At 32.6% G+C, this 24,582-nt stretch overlaps 2 protein-coding genes across 4 annotated transcripts in view; one reads left to right on the plus strand and one right to left on the minus strand.

Annotated features, from left to right (window-relative positions):
* LOC123671126 (PHAF1 protein CG7083) overlaps positions 1-24,582 on the minus strand; it is a 61,238-nt gene that overhangs the window by 17,658 nt on the left and 18,998 nt on the right. Inside the window, exons 1-4 of one of the 2 annotated variants that reach the window (XM_045604815.1) lie at positions 24,353-24,569; positions 23,963-24,045; positions 23,777-23,904; positions 23,472-23,656 (exon numbers count right to left, since the gene is read on the minus strand). In XM_045604815.1, the coding sequence (XP_045460771.1) occupies positions 23,472-23,656; positions 23,777-23,904; positions 23,963-24,045; positions 24,353-24,416 (460 nt within the window). In that variant the 5' untranslated portion in view covers positions 24,417-24,569. Of the gene's footprint in view, positions 1-23,471; positions 23,657-23,776; positions 23,905-23,962; positions 24,046-24,352; positions 24,570-24,582 lie in introns of those variants that run through there. The other variant, XM_045604816.1, reaches the window with a different exon arrangement.
* LOC123671127 lies at positions 16,134-19,151 on the plus strand. Of its 2 annotated transcripts, XM_045604818.1 has the most exons (3): positions 16,134-16,443; positions 16,495-16,593; positions 18,848-19,151. In XM_045604818.1, exons 1-3 carry the CDS (start codon positions 16,182-16,184, stop codon positions 18,886-18,888), a joined length of 402 nt encoding a protein of 133 aa, XP_045460774.1. In that variant the 5' UTR covers positions 16,134-16,181; the 3' UTR covers positions 18,889-19,151. The 2 variants fall into 2 exon arrangements, with proteins under 2 accessions (XP_045460774.1, XP_045460773.1); XM_045604817.1 differs by having other exon boundaries at positions 16,134-16,593.

The following is a 24,582-nucleotide window of genomic DNA, read 5'->3' on the forward strand; positions in this document are numbered from 1 at the left end:
TAAAAAAATAAAAAAAAAAAATTTTGTCTGAAAAATAAAAAAAAAAAATTAAGGGGTGGACCACCCTCAACATTTAGGGGGATGAAAAATAGATGTTGTCCGATTCTCCCCCTTGACTAATATCCTCGCTAAGGATCACGAAAATCGGTCGAGCCGTTTCGGAGGAGTTCGATTACGCACCCCGTGACAGAAGAATTTTATATATTAGATTTAACTTTAATTTTCTCGAAATAATAATATATTAGAAAGTAGATTTAAGATCTTGATTCGTTCTCGAGTTACAGGCCACTTCTGAAAATAACTGTTCAAAATATTTCGCTATGTTTTCGTTTATGTTCGACATATTCGAAAAATTCTGAAACGTTTTTTTCAGTAATTTCATGTTTTATGTGGTACTCATAACATATCATAGAAATTAATTATCATTTTAGAGATATAGAGGAGAGTAGGTGTTTCTTGTATTAAATAAATAAATAAATAAATAAATATGGGACACCCTATTTTTGTTGAAAAGCATCCCATTTTCGATTTTTCAAAAATGTCATCCGTTACGAAGATATCGAGTTTTTCGACTCGTTTTTCGATGGGACACCTTATATCATATATGAATATTTTTCTTTCATTTCGAAAATAAATTCTTTTTATATATACAAATTTCTTTGGAAAATATTAATAACAGCATTAAAAAAACTCATCGTGACAACAAATTTTAGTCATTCATTGATATCAACATTTCACAGAATCATTACCACCAAAATAGTGGGCCGAGGCGACGTAGAAACATATACAAAGAATAATGATTAAGCTGCATAGTGCTATTATATGAAAACATTTACATAAATAAAACCATTGTCAGCTTTCACGCCGCTGCTTATTTTGCAGCCTTTGACTCGTTTACAGACTTTGAGGATAATTACAATGAGGAACTCAGCATTTTTTTTATCACTTTAATATCGTAAAGCCGAAAAATTCAAATGTTTACACTGGCCACTAGGCCGATAATTTTCGTTTTCAATAATTCGCTATTTCACTCAATAATTTTTTGTATTTTCCTGTATCATATACAGGGTGTCCCGGGAAGAATGCGACAAACTAATACCATAAATTAAGGTCATCATGGAGGACCCGTATCAAGATGTTTCAATCGCCTGCGTGCCTTCGTTGGGGATATACAGGGCGATGTTCATCTTATGAGTGAAATTTTACAGTTCAATAACTCTTTAATTAATCGACCGAATAATTTCAAATTTCGAAGTTTTGTCACCCTTTCCTATCGCCTTCCTTCAATATTTCTGAATTCGAGTAAATCAGATCCGGACTTGGAAAATTTCAGACTTTTCCTATTTTCGTGAATATTGGATCACCCTGTACGTGAACATTATGATTTTTTCCCATTTTCGGAACCACAAAGAATCAATTCATTATAAAAATTCTAAATCTCTGCTTGGCACGGTCATACAGGGTGATCAATAAACATTCCCTTATGAATGAATTTTTTTAGTTCAATAACCCTTCAACAAATCCACCGAATTATTTCAATTTTTGAAGTTTTGTCGCCCTTTTCTATCGCCTTCCTTCAATATTTCTGAAATCGAAAAAATCAGATCCGGACCAACAAAATTTTAGACTTTTCCTATTTTCTTGAATAGTGGATCAGTCTGTACGTCAATATCATATTTTTTTTCGTTTTCGTAACCACAACGAATTAATTCATAATCAACATTCTAAAACTCAGCTTGCCACCGTCATACAAGGTGACCAATAAACATTCCCTCATGAAAGAAGTACAGTGCATCCCATTTTGGGTGAGACAGCCAGGTTTCTCGCTTGTTATTTAAGATAGAGCCTTGCGGTTTTCACGTTCCTGTCCTACTTTTTTGTGAAACTCAAGTTGGTCTAATCAGATTTTGCATAACCTTTTCCGTTCAAGAGATACAGGGCGATTTTGGAAATTGATACTTTTCGGACCCCTCCTTTATCTCCGAAGTTATTAGAAATAATGCTGAGGTAAAAACTACGTCTGAATCAGAATTCTGCGTAGAATCCAGTGGCGTACTCTTTTTTTTTTCGGGATATGGTTTTGAAGTTTCAACACAAACCTATATTTTTTTTTAATGGAACGCCCTATATATCATTACTTCGTTGAATTCGTCATTCTTTTCCCTTCAAAATGATGTATGATACGATGTAGGTAGGATGTTCAAAAATGTCAAAAAAACGCTAAAACATCAAGTAATGATGTTTTTTTTGTTAATGGGCAAAGGATTTCATATATAAAAAAGAATCAATTGGATAATTTTCATTTGTGATTTTTATTTATAGTAGAGTAAGATAATACACTCATCACTAACATGAAAAACAAAACGTATGTACCTACCTCATATCAACAAATAAATAACACAAAAATTCATAAACATTGCACAATATCTTACAGATTAAACTGTTCAAATAGCTGTCCATTTTCCCCTAATATATAATTGACAAAACTTTTCAATACGCCTGAGTGCATTTAGTATTATAAAAGGGCGGTTTTGTAAATCCTGGAAAACTGCCTCTGTTGATGCACGAAGTTCTTCGGGATTGTTGAGTTTTTACTGTATTATATTATATGTATTAGGGAAAAAAAATGGACAGCAATTTGAACAGTTTAATCTGAAAGATATTATGCAATGTTTATGAATTTTTGTATTATTCATTTGTTGCTATTAGGTAGGTACCTACGTTTTGTTTTTCATGTTAGTGATGAGTGTATTATCTTTGTTTGGTCACTCTACTATAAATAAAAATCACAAATGAAAATTATCCAATTGATCCTTTTTTCATATGGGAAATCCATCGCTCATTAACAAAATATCATCATTATTTGATGTTTTAGTGTTTTTTTGACATTTTTGAACATCCTACCTACATCGTATCATACATCATTTTGAAGGGAAAAAAATGACGAATTCAACGAAGTAATGATATATAGGGCGTTCCATTAAAAAAAAATATAGGTTTGTGTTGAAACTTCAAAACCATATCCCGAAAAAAAAAAGAGTACGCCACTGGATTCTACGCAGAATTCTGATTCAGACGTAGTTTTTACCTCAGCATTATTTCTAATAACTTCGGAGATAAAGGAGGGTTCCAAAATCGCCCTGTATCTCTTGAACGGAAACAGTTATGCAAAATCTGATTAGACCAACTTGAGTTTCACAAAAAAGTAGGACAGGAACGTGAAAACCGCAAGGCTCTATCTTAAATAACAAGCGAGAAACCTGGCTGTCTCACCCAAAATGGGATGCACTGTACAACCGATTCAACCGAATAAGATAGCGAAATCTGTGAAGCAACTATATCATATCAACGAGCTCAAAAATGCATTAAAATGGAGGAATGTCATTTTGAACAATATCTGCTGAACTGAAAATATTTTATTTTTGATTAATTGTTTCAAGATCAAATATTTTCAATTTATTTGCTGTTTTTGTTCTATTCTTTATCAAGCTTGTTGATTGAAAGTTTTCCTAAATAATTTGAGGAAAATTTAGATGAGACATTCGTGAAGGGTGCAACAACTTCAATTTTCGAGATAATTCTACCGATAAATTCAAGATATCTTGAACTATGAAATTTCTTTCATGAAGAAATGTTTATTGATCACCCTGTATAATGGCGCCAAGCAGAGATTTAAAATTTTTATTATGAATTAATTCTTTGTGATTAAGAAAACGAAAAAAAATCATGATATCAACATACACGGTGATTCAATATTCAAGAAAATAGAAAAGGTCTTAAATTTTCCTAGTCTGGATGTGATTTACTCGATTTCAGAAATATTGAAGGAAGGCGATAGTTAAGGGCGACAAAACTTCAAAATTGAAATTATTCGGTAGATTAGTTAAAGAGTTATTCAACAGTGAAATTTCACTCATAAGATGAACATCACCCTGTATATCCCAAACGAAGGCACTCAGGCGATTGAAACCTTTTGATATAGGTCCTCTTTGATGACTTTAATTCATGGTATTCGTTTGTCGCATTCTTCCCGAGACACCCTGTATGAACTAATAGAGATGTTTATGAACCATTTTTAATTCTGAATACAGACCATATTTGTGTGTTATCTCGTCAGAGATCTCCCAGCAAGTTATTCAAAAACTGTTAGGTTTGTAGAATGAACAATTATTCGTTTGATAATTTTATGATTTAAATTAAGATTGTTCAATGGTGAGTGTTACCACATATTCAATTTTCATTTGTTTTATCAACTCAAGATTTTCGAATTATTTTTAACTTGATTTTCATTAGGATTTAGATTATCCTACATTCCTTTGAGATTAATCTAATTGCAATAATTCAAAGCGTACGCATTTAATTTATTTAAAAAAATAATAGGTATCATACATTTTTCACGATAATTTTGTAGATGTATGATGGCCGAAAAAGATTTTCTGGTTCTCAATAGCGAAAAAGAAAGTTAGAAAAAGATTAAAAACGATTAGTCGAATCGATGCTATCATAACCCTCAGATTTGAATTAAAAAAAAGTTTATGATTATGATGCTCTGTTTTCCCTATTTGCTGATAAATCTAGAGATGACACAAAAATCTTGCAATGTCTCTTATTAATAAAATAGAAGGTAATCATGTAGAAGAGATATATGACGAATCAAGATATCTAAGATCTACTTTCTAGAATATTATTATTCCGAAAAAATAGATCGGGGATCCGAATATTTTTTTTTCATAGTTGCATTCAGTGAGCATTTGGAACATTCTGTACTATAAACTATAAACATTTCTGCCTGCATGCTTCATTCCATCCAAATTCCATTATTCTGCTTGGGGAATATCATATACAAATTGTATTTTCTATCAAATAATTAAAATTTTACAAATTCACCGATTGTATTAGGCCTAATAAACCAAACGCTCATCAACATTGAAGATGATAATCCAGTTACTCAATTTGGAACTCCCTTTGTTTATATAGGAGGCTGATTCATAGCATTAAATGAGAATTTCGTTGTCTGCCAAAATCTGTATCTCAAAACACAAAAATCTTGATGCCCCTTATCTTAATTATTCTTTTCGTAAACATTGTTAACCAATTCTGCCGTATCGTGGTGTCAAGCAAATTCTGAAACTGAATTATCAGTCCAGTGGTGATTTCGATAGTAACTAGGAGTAGTGCATGGTTTTTTCGTTTTGTGAAGTGTATATTCAGATCCGTGTCTCAAAAGAGCAGTAAGAAAAGGTAAACGTTTCATATCGAATTGACGAATTAAATGTTGGCATCACCGAGTATTTATTTCAGAGACTTCATCAGGTTATGGTAAACATTGGATATTTATAGTTCACAGTTCGATTTTCATATGCACACGATAAAATATTCTTTTAACATTTATTGGAATGCCGATAATATCTGAAAAGATCATGGTAATCGAATGAAATGAATCATGAAGATTCACTTAGTAACATCGAAAGAATTTTCTATGAACAATCTCCAATTAAAATAATAATCAGAAAATGAATCTAAAACTCAACATAGCGGTTCATTAGTTCTTCCTGTCACAAAGTATTATTAGTATCAAAATCGGATCTCAAGCCCGTCAATATTTAAAAAAAAACACATAAAAGGATTTCGCAACACATTACTTGATCTGAATAAAATTTGAAAAATTATAGAGTCGGGAATAGCAATAGTAACTTCAACATCTACACCTAGGCTCAATAGTGTATATAGGAATAAAAGAAATAAAAAGTGTTAAATGACATTGCTTTGAAAGTATCTTATTTTTTCATGGCATGCCACTTTTGAGAGATGGAAAAAATAAATTCTAGTATGATTGTTGAGAAGGGAGCTTTGGGAGCATGTACCTATTCTATTTTGAAAATGGGATAGACCAGGAATTTTTACATCAGATTTGTATTCAGAAGGTTAAAGTAGGTATATTGAACAAAAATACAAAAAACTGGAGAATTTCGATTATTACTGGAATAAACGTAAATATTTTCACGTTCTTTTTTCTTCTCGTGTTTCCACTTATTCCACGATATTTTGCCTGAACCTTAAAGTCGTTATTTCAAAACTAAGTTCTAAATCTCAACTTTATCATATCTGTGATTTTGAAAATGAAACAGCCGGCTGCAAATTACTCAGGAGGAATTCATGAATGTGTGAATTCCATTCAATTTTTATATTTTATGTGAAAATTTTCTCAATTAGTTCAAGAAAAATTATCATTTTCAATTATTGTTAACAATTGTTTCCATAATTTTTTTTCATTCTGTGGAAAATTCATTCTGCTATAAAACGAAATCGTGAGGGAATATCTCAGTTTCAAACAAATTTTATTTGGTTATACATATTTCGTTATTATATGTTGGTACTCCAGTCACGGATTTTCAAATGTCTGACACTGAAAACAGTCCTGCCAATAAATATTTTTCATCAAATACATTTCTGAACTATATTTCTGAAAATATTCCATTCATTACAATAAAAACTTGATGAATTATAGAATAGTTATTTATAATATAAGTAGAGAAGGCATTGATATTCTACCACGAGTTCAAAATTCCAAAATGTGCCACGAAATGGCGAATTTTTGAATGAACGAGTGGTATAGAATGAGGCTCTGTACAAATATTATACATTATTTCCTTTAATTCACTGAATTTTTATCCAAATCACTGAGATATTTCCATAATTATCGTTTAATCGTTGGTACAACAGTTTTCTGTATCACAAATTTGACAGATAATAGACAAATCCGTGGCAGGAGGGTTCCGAGTACTAAAATATAATAATAAAATATAGGCATGAAATCTGTGTGAAGTTCCTATATTCTCGAACGATTTTGTTCTACAAGATGTGGCACAATGAACGGATTAGCCACAGAATTAGAGAATAGTTATTTATAATACAAGTGCAGAAGGCATTGATATTCTTCCACGAGTTCAAAATTCAAAAACGAGCCACGAAGTGGCGAGTTTTTGAATGAACGAGTGGTAGAATGAGCCTTCTGTACGAGTATTATACATTATTTTCTCTAATTCATTGCATTTTCATTGAAATTAATGAAATATTTCCATAAATATAATTTAGTGATTTTTGCATTGAAAAATGTTGGTTGGCAGAACTGATTTCTTTAAGGCAAATTGATGAATTGACAGATAAAGCCGTGGCGGAAAGTTCGGAGTACCAACATAGAATAATAAAATATAACCATGAAAACTGTGCGTTTCTGATATATTCTCGCACGATTTTGTTCTACAAGATGTGGAAGAATGAACGGAATAACCACAGAATTAGAGAAAATAATATATTATACTCGTACAGAAGGCACATTCTATCACTAGTCCATTCAATAACTCGTCACTTCATTTTTGAATTTCGAACTCGTGGAAGGAAAACAATGCCTTCTACACTTGTTTTATAAATTACTGTTCTGCCAATGCTTCGTGATCTACTAGTAGCTTTTTAGTCTCATTCTATGTTTCTAGGTAGAATACTCTGGAAAAAGATGTCAAATAACGAAATGCTGATACAAAAACCATTTAGAAGGAAACACAGATTGAGCAGCCTTGAAATTATAGAAGAGGAAATGGAATCAGAAACTTATTCAGAAAGTTCTATAACAAAGGACTCTACGATCGAAGCTAGCAGTAGAAAAATTTGGAGTAATTTCACACCTTTCCAAAGCTCTTGGAATAAAAGGTAAGTCGTATTAAATCCATTCCAAACCAATTACTTTTACATGAGCGGAACTCGGACGAAATTCACTTGCTTCAAGTGAAATTTCGCACTAATCAAAACATCGTAATTCAGCGCGAAAAACCGCACGAGTGCGAGAGACTAAAAGCGAGCCGCCTCTAGTTCAAGTTTTTGTATGAACAGTTAGTACCAACCTTCAAACGATACGTGTCAAGATTTGACAGTAGTCCGAGATATTGCGTTTTGAGTGTAGCTACTTTTGTTATTTGAAAAAAGATGAAAAAAAAAGAATTTCGTGTGCTGATAAAATATTGCTTTTTGAAGGGAAAAATACAGTTGAAGCAAAATCTTGTCCTGATGAAGAGTTTCCGGGGTCTACACCAGGAAAATCAACCAACATTGATTGGTACGCTAAGTTTAAACGTGGTGAAATGAGCACCGAAGACGGCGAACGCAGAAGACGCCCAAAAGAGGCTGTCACCGTCGAAAAAATCGAAAAAGTTCACAAAATAATTTTGAATTAACGTAAAGTGAAGTTGATCGAGATACCAGACATTGTGAAGACATCATATGAACGTGTACATCATATCATTCACGTATATTTGTACATGAGAAGGCTGTGTGCAAAATGGGTGCCGCGCGAGCTCACAATCAATCAAAAGCAACAACGTGTTAATGATTCTAAGCAGTGTTTGAAGCTGATTAAGTGCAATAAACCTGAATATTTGCGTCGATATGTGACAATGGATGAAACATAGCCCCAACATTTTTCACTCCGGAGTCCAATCGACAGTCATCAGAGTGGAGTGCACACGATGAACCAAATCCAGACCGAGGAAAAACACAACAGTCGGCTGGCAAGTTTATGTCATCAGTAGTCTGGGATGCGTAAGGTATAATATCCATTGATTACATCCAAAAGGGACAGACCATCAACAGCGACTATTATATAGCGTTATTGGAACGTTTAAAGAATGAAATCGTTAAAAAAAACGGCCACATTTGAAGAAAAAGGTGCTGTTTCATCAAGACAATGCGCCGTGTCACAAATCAATCAATTTTTCCTGTTCTCAGACCTCAAAACGCTGGAAAGAAATTTAGCGCCAATGAAGAAATATTAATAATAATAATAACGGGGTAGCAGTAAGTGAATCCCTAGCAATCCACCTATCAGGAGAGTTGAATCGACTCCTGCCCACCGCAGATTCCAGGAGCTCCCTGACCCGAGAAGCTGGCACCTGTCGAAGAGTCCCAGTCCAGGGTAACGGACGAAGCCGTGTGGAAAGCAGCTCAAGAATTCTCCCACCGTAGCTCTGCGGATCGTAAAGAGCGACCAAAGGCCGTCTCCCCCACGACACGGAGGAACCCATGAATAATGATGAATTTGAGAAATAGGAATATAGAGCCGCTGCCTGAGGTTCGTCAGGGCGTGTCTGGAGCCGGCACTGGACATGACAGTATGCGGGACGTCGGTGACAGAGTGCTAAGGAGACGGGCGTCTGTCGAATAAAATGCTACGCCTCCACAATCTCAACATTCTAGGAGAAGAATAACACGAGTTTCTCCGACCGCTGAAGGTGCTGCGCAGGATCCCCAACCAGCACTCACCCAAGCAGGTCTACCAAGAAGACGCATGAAATGGACAAGTTCGATGAATGAAACGATCATGCGCATATATTATGAAGTGACTAATATGGAAGAGGATAAAATAGGCTACCGGCAAAAATTATTTGCAGAATTCCACAGAAACTACCCGAACTCCAAGTTTCTGAGCAAAGAGTAGCCGACCAATACCGGGTCATATTGAGAAATAAACTTGTACCCGATGAGAGACTTAACACCATAAAAAATGAAGTCCAACTGAAGCTACAGAATAAGAACCTCACTAACAACGAAACGACAATTAAAGAAAACTACGATTGTACTGAAAACCAACACAACATCAATGCACAAATGAACTCTGAGGAACAAAACAACGCAGATGTGTTAGCAATAAGTGATGCTCAACGACAGAATATATATGCTGCACCCGTCGAAAATCCAGAAGAAGACCAAAGAGAACTACTGGAGCGATTATCTGCCACAATGAATAGATGCGTTATAGATTTTGAGGGCACAGATCCATTGAGACGACCGATTCTGCCAAGATTGAGGACATCCAAGAAATTATCTCATCTTCTGGTCATGACCAACAAGGAGATTAAACCCAAGTATCTTTCTGACTACCATGATCTTGAATCATCACACCTCATCATATACTGTGCAGCATTTTCAATAGCAACAGTGCTAGGTGTGAAGCCAAAACCTAAAAGTCAGCAACCAGCCAGAGAAAAACAACAAAATAAACCACACTGGCAAAAAAGGCTAGAAGACAAAGTTCATAGCATCCGCCAAGATATTGGGAGGCTCACCCAATTTGCAAAAGGTTCGCCGTCTAGAAAATTACGAAAAATGGTGAATATAATAATGGATCGTCACCGGCAACATACAACGTATGATCCAAACAATGAAAATGCTCAACAAAAACTAAGTGTGTACTCCGAAAGACTCTATAGAAGAATTCCATGAAATATTGAAAAACACACACAATTGGAAAACACCCCGTCCAGATGGAATACACAACTTTTGGTTGAAAAAATTTTGGTGTATACACGGCAGGCTAGTTGAAACCATAAATGGTGTTATAAATAATCCAACGGAAATGCCCAAATTTTTAACAACAGGGACCACTTACCTCTTACCGAAGGATCTGCAACACACAGCGGATCCATCAAAATACAGACCAATTACATGTCTACCAACAATATATAAAATCATCACATCATGTATAGCATCTCGTATCTACAAACTTTGCGAGACCAATAATACAATTACAGCACAGCAGAAAGGATGTTCCAAGAATGCACTAGGATCGAAGGAACTGCTGATAATAGATTCCATCATATGCAACCAAGCCTTCAATAAACACAGAAATCTTTTTATGACATATTTTGATTATAAGATGGCGTTGGACTCTATTCCACATGGGTGGCTGACAGCTTCCTCAGTCTCGTCAGCAAGAGTTGCGTCAGCTGGGAATTTAGCATTACCGGATAAATAGAAGGAGATTGACAGGGAAACACATCAAGCAGAGAGTGCTTCTTTCTGATGTCCATACCGGACGTATACTGGTTTCAGTAAAATATCAATATAATTTTAAATTTTTTGGATAATATAAATAATGTTAAAGCTGCCCAATCTGTACTTCTTTCTGAATATTTCGCTGAAACTCATGGCATGAGAGTGAAAATATCGACATTACGATATATCAATATATTTCTATCGTTATGTATATCGTAATATCGATAGTTTTCTGTCCCTTTCCCATCCCTAAAACCGTAAGCAAGGGCCCACACACTCAGGGGCTAGAAAACGTGAACACAGCTTAAGACATTCACAATGTGCATTATATCGCTGTAGCGAATATTTAATAGTGCATGAGCATTTTGAATATTATTCAATGAATCCATTCTTCAATTCGGGAATTTCATTATACATATAAATACTTCTCATTCGTTACATACATTTGGAGGAAATATTTTGGTAAAACTATTACTTGTAGTTAAATTTCTTTTAAATAAAGAACTAAAAAATACACAATAATTATATGTTTTTCAATCTTAGGATCTCCAAAGCAACATCTGAAGGAAATATAAGACGACAATTCCAGTTACTTGAGAACGATTACATAGAACTTTCTGAATCATTGAGATTAGAACAATTAGAAAAAAAAGTAAGTTTCTTTTAAAATATTGTATATATTTTTTATTGTCTATTGTCTGTTCATAAATTGAAGCAACCTGGCAAATATGCTGCTGGATGACAGTATTAAAGAAACCAAGAACTAATGGTTTTAAAGAATAATACTATATGTTAAAAAAGGATTCTAAAATTTAACTCTGTTCCAATTTAAACATTGAGATTAAAAAGATTTTCACTATAATGAAAGTATAAAATAGCAATCAGCCATGTTATCTCACCACCCTTCAGAGCGAATTACGAAATTTTTAAATGATAATAAAATAGAATAATTCTATGTATATAATAACCCATACCATATTTTGTTGATTTTCTTCCTAGAACACGAAATACGCTCTATTAGTGTGACGTCACACACCGCCATTTTTGGTTCTCCTGTCAGTGTTCGGAATCCAAACAAATAAATTGTCATTCAAATTAGTAAGGTGTCGTTGAAGGGATTGGCTTATTTTCATAAATAAGAGTATTTGAGGAACCATTTCAGTATTAATTGATAGACAGAATGAACGAGGTTAACACCAGTAAGTTTGAATCCTGTATCATTCCCAAGATTTTGTATAAAGCCGTGTTTATTAGTTGAACTTCAAGTTCGAACTTACTGGCATTATTCTCGTGCCTTCTATCTGTCAATTAATAGTAAAATCGTTACTTGAATAATCTTATTTATCAAAATAAGCCAATTTCTTCAACGACAACGTACTAATTTGAATGACAATTTGTTTGTTTGGATTCCGAACACTGACAGGAGAACTAAAATGGCGCTGTCTGACGTCATCACTAATAGATCGTATAAAAGGTATGGGAAGGTTTACTTAAATTTAACGTCATAAGCAGACGCCATCTGACGGTATCGTCTAACCTATTGTGAAGTTTGCTGTTCAAATTAAATATATAGGTTATATCTTACAACCGACCAGATTACGGCTGGAAAGCCTGGAATTTTTCATTTATGTCGATGATGATTGGTCACGACTACTGACCACTACACTTCATATTAGTACATATAACCTTTCCAATGGGCTATGCGTATGATTTATTTGTTGTTAAATGTAACCCCAGCAGTTGATGGGACCAGAGTGCTGAAACTACTCTATTCACAAGATTTATAGATTATTTTTCTATGATTTTTTTCAGACCATCCTTATCAAAGTAGAAAAGTTTGAGAAAGAATGTCAGGATTCGAAGAAACAAGTTGAAGAATACAATCAAAAGCTTATACTTGAACGCGTAAGTAAATAATTCATTAGGATACAAGTGAATATTTAAAGCAACGAGAAAGATGTGGAGCGGAATGTGCTTAATGTTGCAAGTGCTTTAAAACCACTTATACAAGTGTTTCACGTAAGCGGCTCACTAGATTTTGTGGCTTATCCTTTGAGGAATATTCAAAAGTGGCCCATCACAATTATAGTATTTTTCAGGGTTATAAAAATATGTTGTCGGACAAACTATAGAACCAAGGCATGGAAAGTTATTGAGGAAAAACCATTTTTCCAGAAAATTTTTTTTTAGCAAATTTCACTTGTCTCCAAAATAAGAAGGTCTAGGGATAATTTTTCACCAATTGTTTCTTCATTTGAACTTCCGGTTTTCCAGAAAACAGAAAATTTTTCCTTACAAAATGTACTTCATAATATCTAATCGATTATAAATCCGAATATGTAAATAATTTATTTCAAGCAATTCCATTCAAAATCAACCTGAGAAAATTCACATTTAATATTCGGAAAATATATCTATGTTGTCTGTGGTTCAATAAATATTCGATTGTCAAATTTTGAAGTTTTCATTCTCGATTATAATAGAAGCGAAAATATTAAGCCTGAATTTTCATTCAAAGATCTCAATATGTTTACTCTTCAAGAAAGAAGTGTTATTTTGGAAATAGTTCTTCAAGAGTAAACATATTGAGAGCTTCGAATGAAAATTCATGCTTAATATTTTAGCTTTCATTATAATCGAGAATGAAAACTTATATTTATTGAACCACAGGCAACATGGATACATTTTCCGAATATTAAATGTTAATTTGCTCAGGTTGATTTTGAATGGAATTGCTTGAAATAAATATAAAACTACCACTATATTTACATATTCGGATTCGGAATCTATTGGGCATTCAGAAAATATGAAAAATATTATGAAGTATATTTTGTAAAAAAAAATTTCTGTTTTCTAGAAAACCGGAAGTTCAAATGAAGAAACAATTGATGAGAAATTGTACCTAGACTTCTCATTTTGAAAACCAGTCAAATTTGCTAAAAAGAATTTTTGGAAAAATGGTTTTTCTTCAATAACTTACCATGCCTTGATTCGATAGTTTTTCCGATAACATATTTGGATAGCCAGTGAAAAATAATGTCGTAGTGATAGGTCACTTTTCAATATCGCTCAAAGGATAAGCCACAAAATCCAGTGACCCGATTACGTGAAACACCCCGTACCAAACTGTATTTTTTATTATATCCGCATCATAACTTCAATACCAATGCTAGAAATCAATGTTATCAGAATGATGTTCCTTCGAATTGTTGTTAACAAGCTTATTTGCGTTACATACGATCGAGAATTTCGAAATGGTTGTGAATCAAGGGAAACTCTTATCCGTAATTCAAAAGTAAGGATGCTAAATTAAAACTAGAAATAAAGATCCATACATTCCTATAATGAGTGAAATGCTATGAATATGGGAGAAGCATACTTCAACTAAAAAGTTGGACTTGTTTCTGTTGCCTATCAAGCAACCTTCAAAACACTGCAGCAAGTTTTAATTTTTGAGATTTCGCACGCGTTCTAGTTCATACAATATCGATTATGATGCATGTATGATAAAAAATTTCTAATATCAGTATATGAAACAAATACTATTATCCTTCCATAGTTTTGATTCCATCAGCGATTTATACTAGACAATATATTTGATGTGCTGGCGAGTTTAAGAACCTATTATTTTTATTAAGTTGATAATAGACTGAATATCAGATTTTGCATTGATATTCGAATTACGGAGATGAAAGTGAAATCATAAACTCTTATTTTTATTAATGGAATCGCTCGATAAAATTATCGAAAAGCCTAAGATTTTCAATTTACGTTTTGAAATGAAAATTTTCCTTTGTTTATATGCATTCCAAAACGTAAATGTGATAATTAAAGAGAATTTCAAAGATTTGTTATGTCATAGAAATTCTCAGAAACTTGGAGCTAATTGTTTGAAATTAATAATTTATTAAATATTAAACAGATATTACTCCTTTCAGAAAAATGCAGAACAAATAAAAACGGATTATGAAGTCATGTTCAGAGTTCAAAATGAAGCATTCAAAAGGAGAGAAAAAGAATTATTGGAGCAAATTGATATGTGGAAAACGAATATCAATTCTGATGGGTCAAAATTTACAGAGAATGATTCGCAAATTTCAATAATAAACACATTCGAATTTGAGGAAATGTCGGAAAAATTAGAATCTTTCGAAAGACAAAATGAATTCTTACAAAATAGTAAAGATGGACTTGAACTACAGAACAGAGTTCTATATAGTATACTGGGAAACGTTTTAAAGTCCTTCACTTCATTACAATTGCAGTACAAATCAAGTAAATTGAAAATAGAAAAACTTCAGGGTATATCACCTGAGTTAAAGGAACAAAAAACAAAAACGAAAGAAATATTCCCTGCACCTTGTAAGAGAGTTAATGAATCCCAAATTCACAGTGAAAGTGAAGAATTTCAAAATTATCCCAATATTTTCTTTAACTCTAGCGATACAATTGAAAAACAGGAAAATAATCTCGATATAAAGATTGAATATTTAAATGATTTAATTATTTCAAACAGAATAAATAACGAAATTCCCATGAAAGATGTACAAATGGAATGCAACACTATGAATTTGAGCGACTCTGAAAAAATTAATAAAAGCAATGAAAATGAAAAAAATAAGTATGAATGTCTACCACAGAAACATGAAGCCACTCAATTAAATTTAATGAAGAAAGACCAAGATATGATACTTCAAAGAAACGAAAATCTACTCAAGAAAATAGAAAAATTGAATAAGGAAAAGCAATTCCAGGAAATTGAGCAAGAAAAATTAATCAATATAATTCAAGAAAAAGAAGTTATTATACTCGATATGAGAAATGAAAGAACATCTATAGAAAATGAGAAAAAAGAAATACTTGAACAAATAACTTACTTGAAAGAATTCACACATACTCAGATAACTGAATTAAAAGAAATATGTAAGATTTTCCTTGACAATAAATGTTGTATAGACGGTTTCAGCCACTATAAAGAAAATGCAGAAGAGAATCATCAACAGCCAGAAAAGGAAGAAGGTAATCTGAAAAATTTCAATATCGATCTATATAATCCACACGAATTGAAAGGACAAATAGAAAGTAGCATCCAGATGCTCAAACAAATTATGGTCAAACTGAAAGACATATTGATCCAATCACAACATAAGAATATAAATTTGAAAAAAACTATATCAAAAATTAATGTTGAAATGCAAGAAATCAAAAAAGAATATGTGAAGTTTGAAGAAATATTTTTCAAAGAAATTCCAAAGCAATTGAAAATATTTGAAACAGACATTTTTCATCAAATAAAAGAATTATATGAACCTAAAATAGAATTATTCAACAAAGAAATTGGAGACAAAAATTTAAAAATGCGCACATCGCGAAATGAATTGAAAGAATCTTGCCCAACGAATGAAAAACAAAAAATGACAAATGAAATAAATTATGTAGATAACAAAATAAGAGATGATTTCGTAAGTTTTGAAACTGTGTATTCAAATTCCAACAATACAAAAGATGACTTCAATAAACAACAGAAACACAAAGAAGATTTGAAGTTTAATGAAATAACTACGAAAGTCACAGAAATGCAAAATTGGAATTTCAACTCGATGCATGAAGGAAACAGAGGTAAAACACAAAAAAATACTCAAGATAAATATATTGAATTTGCAAATACAGGTGAATGTAAGAGAGAACATAGATGGAAACAGCACAGAACCCGAGATTACGATAAAAGACGAAACATAGATTTGAACACATTAGGCTTAGAAACAACTGGTAGGTATTAAAAAATTATATCATTCTAAATCTTTTTGTAATTACCTTAGATCGTGAGTACGTAAATACTCATCGAAAATAACTCCAATCTACAATGCATACTAGTATAATATCTAGATCTAATATCGGCGCCGCAACTCAAAAAGTCGGATGTGTACAGGGTGGGCAAATTTCGATGTTTTAGCACTACAACTTTTGAACCAGAGGAAATAGACAAAATCTGATACCCACTTCTCGATCTCTTTTTCTGAGAAACTAACAAGGGTAGTATTCATTTTTGGCCACCTTCTTTTGTTTTCGAGTTAAAAGCGAAAATTGGAAAAATGGCGATATCGAAAAACATTTATATCTCCGCTAATACTGATGATAGAGCTCTGAAATTAAAACATTATACAGGCACTGTTTTACGTAGAATCCAGTGGCGTGCTCGTATTTCCAAAAGGGTTTTTAATTACGAAGCTATGACCCAAAGTTATGTTTTTTCAAATGGGAACACTAGATTTTTGTGTCATTTTCTGAAAGCTTGATTTTTCCTGATTTCAAAAATATATAACATCGTATGATTCGGATCAATATAAATAATAGAAAATGGCCAAAAACCTCTTTTCACCTAAGAGTCTCAATATTTCTATGGTTTCAACTGTTGATGAACACAGAAAAATTGAGCTTTCTATAACAAGAGCAGTGTCCTTCCGTCAATCTGATTATTTCTATGCTTTTCACTTATTTCTACAAAATTCGAATCTAGATATGTTTTATAAATTTTTTTATGTAAAAATTGATTTGGAAATAACGAAGAAACCACAAGATCGAATTTTTCAATCGAAAGAGTTGTATTGAGATGCATGTATCAGGAGATTATTTACATAGGTCTCCAGAATCAATACGCACAAGTATCAATCCATTTTAAACAGCATATGAAACAATGCATATATGATTGAACTTTTAATTACGAAGGGACAAACAAGAAATAATATTTAACCTAATAATGATAACAATTGCACAATGCACAGTCGACACCTCTTCTCGATATTTCAATAGATGAATATTTGAAACTGTGTTCAAGCTACCTAGGAAACTTTTTCCAAGTTCGTTTATCTTTTCGAAACTATTTGTATAAAATAAATATAGATTCGAATTTTGTAGAAATAAGTGAAAAGCATAGAAATAATCAGATTGACGGAAGGACACTGCTCTTGTTATAGAAAGGCTCATCAACAGTTGAAACCATAGAAATATTGAGACTCTTAAGTAAAAAAAGGTTTTTGACCATTTTCTGTTATTTATTTTGATACGAATCATACGATGTTATATATTTTTGAAATCAGGAAAAATTAAGCTTCCAGAAAATGGCACAAAAATCTAGTGTTCCCATTTGAAAAAACATAACTTTGGGTCATAGCTTCGTAATTAAAAACCCTTTTGAAAATACGAGAACGCCACTGGATTCTACGTAAAAAAGTGCCTGTATAATATTTGAATTTCAGAGCTCTATCCTCAGTATTAGCGGAGATATAAATGTTTTTCGATATCGCCATTTTTCCAATTTTCGCTTTTAACTCGAAAACAAAAGAAGGTGGCCAAAAATGAATACTACCCTTGTTAGTTTCTCAGAAAAAGAGATCGAGAAGTGGGTATCAGATTTTGTCTATTTCCTCTGGTTCAAAAGTTGTAGTGCTAAAACATCGAAATTTGCCCACCCTGTACAGTGCATCCCATTTTGGGTGAGACAGCCAGGTTTCTCGCTTGTTATTTAAGATAGAGCCTTGCGGTTTTCACGTTCCGTTCCTACTTTTTCGTGAAACTCAAGTTGGCCTAATGGAGGTAATGATATATAGGGTGTTCCATTAAAAAAAATATAGATTTGTGTTGAATCTTCAAAACCATACCCCGAAAAAAAATTTGAGTACGCCACTGGATTCTACGCAAAATTCTGATTGAGACGTAGTTTTTACATCAGCATTATTTCTAATAACTTCGGAGATAAGGGAGGGGTCCGAAAAGTATCAATTTCCAAAATCACCCTGTATCTCTTGAACGGAAACAGTTATGCAAAATCTGATTAGACCAACTTGAGTTCCACAAAAAAGTAGGACAGGAACGTGAAAACCGCAAGGCTCTATCTTAAATAACAAGTGAGAAACCTGGCTGTCTCACCCAAAATGGGATGCACTGTACCCCGAGCCTAAATTCAAACAAAAGGTTTATAAATGCATGATATATTTTATTTCAAATAATATTTTTCTATTTTCAGAATCCCTAGCAAACCAGAAATATCCACAGATGAATTCATAGATCTAAGAAAACCCGAACAAGAATTTTGATCACAATATTTTCTCAAGGGCGCTTTCAGCAGAAAGATCGGTGACGCAAGTTGCTCCGCTACTGATAGAGGTATCAGTTTGATAACGTTAGTATTATCTGCTTGACAGGTTGCTCATTTTCTTGACAGTGCCCTGATGTTTTAAGAAAAACAAGATGTTCTGTGGGTCCTTCTTGAAGGTTATGTTATGATGAGGGACAATTTTCTGTTTAAATATATATATTTTAATTTCGAAGTTTTCTTTCGGTATTTTTTTTTAATTTTGTTGAAGGCATTGACTGCTACGGTCATTAGCCTTTAACCTAACCATCACCAGACATGTACAGTGCATCCCATTTTGGGTGAGACAGCCAGGTTTCTCGCTTGTTATTTAAGACAGAGCCTTGCGGTTTTCACGTTCCTGTCCTACTTTTTCGTAAAACTCAAAATGGTCTGATCAGATTTTGCATAACTGTTTTCGTTCAAGAGATACAGGGCGATTTTGGAAATTGATACTTTTCGGACCCCTCCTTTATCTCCGAAGTTATTAGAAATAATGCTGAGGTAAAAACTACGTCTGAATCAGAATTTTGGGTAGAATCCAGTGGCGTACTCAAATTTTTTTTTCGGGTTATGGTTTTGAAGATTCAACACAAACCTATATTTTTTCTGATGGAACACCATGTATATCATTACTTCGTTGAATTCGTTATTTTTTTCCCTTCAAAATGATGTATGATATCATGATATATCATTACTTCGTTGAATTCGTTATTTTTTTCCCTTCAAAATGATGTATGATACTATGTAGGTAGGATGTTCAGAAATGTTAAAAAAACACTAAAACATCAAATGATTATGATTTTTTATTAATTGGCAATGGATTTCCCATATAAAAAAGAATCAATAATAATAACAATAATTCATAGCGATGACAGCTAAATCAGATTGGTTTTTTCTCTCCAATGCCTACTTGATAAAACAATGCGCCCAAATGCATAGTAGCCATAATAACAACAAGGATGTTTGTATCATCAACGACCTACTACTTTTAAAAATCAAAAGTAATAATCCTCTTATTGAAACTTAGGAAATTCATGGTCTATTTACAAAAAATCATCATTATTTGATGTTTTAGTGTTTTTTTAACATTTCTGAACATCCTACCTACATAGTATCATACATCATTTTGAAGGGAAAAAAATAATGAATTCAACGAAGTAATGATATACATGGTGTTCCATTAGAAAAAATATAGGTTTGCGTTGAATCTTCAAAACCATAACCCGAAAAAAAATTTTGAGTACGCCACTGGATTCTACGCAAAATTCTGATTCAGACGTAGTTTTTACCTCAGCATTATTTCTAATAACTTCGGAGATAAAGGAGGGGTGCCAAAAGTATCAATTTCCAAAATCGCCCTGTATCTCTTGAACGAAAACAGTTATGCAAAATCTGATTAGACCATTTTGAGTTTCACGAAAAAGTAGGACAGGAACGTGAAAACAGCAAGGCTCTATCTTAAATAACAAGCGAGAAACCTGGCTGTCTCACCCAAAATGGGATGCACTGTACAACATCCCGGTACCCGGTACCTTCGGCACCTCAGTTGACTTTTCAGTCCACTGTACTACCGAGGCAGTCTTTTTTTCGGTATTATAACTGTTTTATTTCGGCTGAACACTCGCCTAATTTGGAAAATGAAAAAAGAGCAGTTATTTCAAGAAAAAAATTTTTTCATGAAAATACAATTCCTCAATATATGAGAGATTTATTCAGAGTAACATTTCAGAATGTTATTAAACGTATTTGTTTCAGTTTCCATTATTGCTATATCTGAAATTTAAATTTCGTCCCAAAACAATTGTCATTTCTCAGTCAGTCAACATGTTGCCAAAAAGTAGCATAAGATAAATCCGCTACCAAAGATGGCGACCTCTATGGAGCATATGCTTTGGAGCGGAAACCAATAGAATGCTTCTTCTTTTTCACTCCTTTAGAATGCTTTCAGCAGAAACTTCATAGAATATTGACAACTGCTGAAAGCGCCCAATGACGTGCAAAAATCCCTAGATTAATTAATCATTGGAGAATTATGCAAAAAGACTAATACTATTTCGCATTATATGAAAAGCTCTAGAATATAGAAAAACCTGTACTATTTCGTTCCATTGGAAACATCTGCAAGGTAAAAACCTCTGAGGTAAAAACATATAAAATTAAAACTCTCGAAAAATTTCCAGATTTTACTTTTTCATTTCGACTGCTCTGCCTCATTATCCTCATCATCATTATCAGATTGTATCGACACGTTGTGGTCAAATTGTTGCATAATAGCAGGGCCCGCTCTAGAGGCCGGCAAACTTGGATTTTGCCACCAAGCAACATTGAGGCAGAGGCTCAATTATATTATCTACAATTATTCCTAAGAAGTCTTGCAGCAAGTATGATTTGTCCTCTTCCAGATTTAGTTTTTGGTGTGAACACAAAAGTGATTACCCATTTCAACAAAAGAGTTGGCATATTTTCAAGAAAATGAAGAATTCAACCATGTGGGAGCTTATATCCAATATTAATATCCAAATTGTGCTCAAAAAGAAATATTAACATCAAGAAGTTTAGATAATTTATAATAGATGGAGTTTAAGCACAGATATAGTCCATTCAGGAATTATTGACATCGAAGTAGGCCTTGAACGTCTAGTCGCGGCTTTATTTCTGGTTACAAAAATATCACTAAAAATTGCTGTGGTTCATCATAGAAATAACCAGTTTAAATTATTTTCATCATTTTTGTATCCGAAAGATCCTAAATTTTCGAAATTACGATTATTACGAAGGGTTGCAGACAGTCATGATTTCATAAATTGGAATTCAGATTATATAACGTAAAAATATAGTGAAATGCTATCTCATTTCAAGGAAATCCAATGAAGAGATATCTATTCATTTAAGAGTCGTCCAAGAATGATCCCATTGAAGATCATTAAAATATGCATATTCCTTTGCACCAAAGGCTCTTCAGAAATTGTTCCATTCTTGACACTGGATACCAACCTGCTTGCAAAATTCTTATCATATAACTCTTATGTATCATTTTAACTGTGGTGTCTAAACTGGTGAAGAAAACAGAAAAAACTGGTTGATAAATTTACATAGTGTAGCTTAGTGAATGGAAGAGCTATATCATAATAAGACAGAAATGAAATTCAAAGAATCCATTTAGTATATGAAGAATTTTAACATCAGAGTTGTGTTGTAACTTTCAAAATTGGAACCAATTTATCAGCCGATGTGTAAATTACTTTCTAAAGTCACTATTTATTGAAACTGTTCATGACATGAATGATTGATTAAACTTGTATAAAAAATATAGATACTATTTGTATACTCAAGTTTTCTATTTTTTATTGAAATGCTTTTATACTATTTACTATTAAATTACATAAAGTATTTTGTCCATAACAGCTTTGATTAAAATCCAGATGCTTTTTCGTCAAATTTTATCAAGACTGATATATTGGTTGCTTTTGGTAACAATCAAATCATTCAATGATTCTTTGAAGGTGAAATCGTATTGCACAGGTTTTCTTCCAATAATAATCCAGGCTGTAATGACTTGCCTTCTTCTTTTTTCAAACAGTACTGTGAGAAATACTCAAATAAACTTATCAATGTGTGTTTGAAATTGATACAACTTCTTAGTTTCAAAATTTCTTCGATCGAAACTAATAACACAAACAAACTGAAATCTAACCTCCTGTCAATGATATTTCCAATGCCAACTGGAAATCTGCAATTCAAAATGTTACTGAATGAGCCAGTACCAACTTAATTTCGATTTTCCACAGCGACCCGAGATGTCAATAATTCCTGAATGGACTATAAGCTTATGTTTACTTGATAAAGATGGACTTAACACAGAAGTGTACCTATTCATTTCAATGAGAATATTGAGTACTCTCAATTTCCCATATGCCATGCAGAAAAATATAACTCTAGGCACACAGATGAATGCGGAAAAGTTATGCTTTGCATATGCTCGAAGGAAAACATTATTTCACATTTAACTTGGTTCAAATTGGAACTCAAATGAACTCCTAACATCTGTTTTTCAAGAACATGAACATCTGTTCAATACAAATCAACTGAGATAGTTTGGTCAGATAAATAAATTATAGAAAGTCATTAATTCAATCGATTCCAAATCATTTTTGGTTTCTATCAGTAAATAGAATGTAAAGAATCATGGAATGAGAAGGAATAGATTCAACTTCATTTTATATCACTTTTTGTGGTGCTCTTAAAAAATTTTTGTGATAACTTCTTTGAGAAATATCTCACAGTGGAGTAAATTCAAAATAAACTTTTTGACAAAGCATCTATAACATAAAGGGGAGTTTTGTAGTGAACATGAAATTAGTCCCCAATAATATAAATGCACAAAATCTCAATATATATATTGATAATATTCTATCAATAAATGCATGGAATTTCAGAGAATTATGGAGATGTACCTATAATATTATTTATATTATATTTTCAATTGAAAAATAACCATTGAATATTATCTCACCAAAGCTATTATTGGATCCTTCTGTTTGATACTTTTGATCCACAGGGAAAGAGAAGGACAAACCCCTGAAATTCAACATAAAAAGTTGCTTCTCAGAATCATAAACACCAGGATGTGTGGCACCAAAATAATGTTCAATTACTTGAATTGTAGGGAGCACCTCAGGAGAATTGAAGAATTTTGAACTGAAAAAATAATCAAATTATTACACCAGAAATTTAAAGGAAAGTTTATAAAAGAACCTTCAAACTCTATATCTAAACATGTAAATGAATTATAGATCCTCACAAGATTTTTATACTTACAAATATTTCAATTTAACTGATTTCATTGAATATATCTCTATTATTTTCAACCGTTGGGACACAGGATCAAAAAATAATCTGATTCCATCTTGAGGTAAATTGATTACCATGTCTATTTCTAATGGTTTCTAAAATTTTATGACAATAGTGAAATATTATAAAATAATAGTTGATGAATACACTTACAGTATCATTATATAAAACTTGGACACCTTTGATTATACCAACTTGTAACTGTATAATAGCAACTGCTTGGGAAAAATGCATTCCTGAAAAAGCAATACATGTAACTTTAAGCCTCATTTTTTTGGTGTTAAAATCCGAAAAAATGATCTGTTCTATTTTTAAAACTTTAGACTTTTATTTCTTGACTGAAAGAAAGAAAATTTTCAACAAGTTTTTATAAAAACAAACTTTCAATTAATTATTAAATCATTTGTTTCTTACGGGGGAAAATGATGTAAGAACAACTTCATTACAAATATTAGTCAAGATACCAAATACTAAAATATTTCTTACATACATTGCCTCGGTATATATTTGAATAAAAACGCAAAAAAAAATCGAGTTTCATACCTAAAACAAATTGCCATTGCTCACAGCCCAATGAAAATTCGGGCACAACGTCCAAACACAGCATGTTGGAAAATTAACTATCGACTGTAAATTATCACCAAAAATTGGACCAGTCAGTGTCCAATAAAGAATTTTTCATGCACTTTTACTTTTCAAAATCCTTTGTTTGACTTCTACAATTTCGCCATTTTATTCATAACAAACTGTCAAACGAGAACAGCTGATTTTAT

Source organism: Harmonia axyridis, chromosome 1, assembly GCF_914767665.1.
Source record: "Harmonia axyridis chromosome 1, icHarAxyr1.1, whole genome shotgun sequence".
Taxonomy (NCBI): Eukaryota; Metazoa; Arthropoda; class Insecta; order Coleoptera; family Coccinellidae; genus Harmonia; species Harmonia axyridis.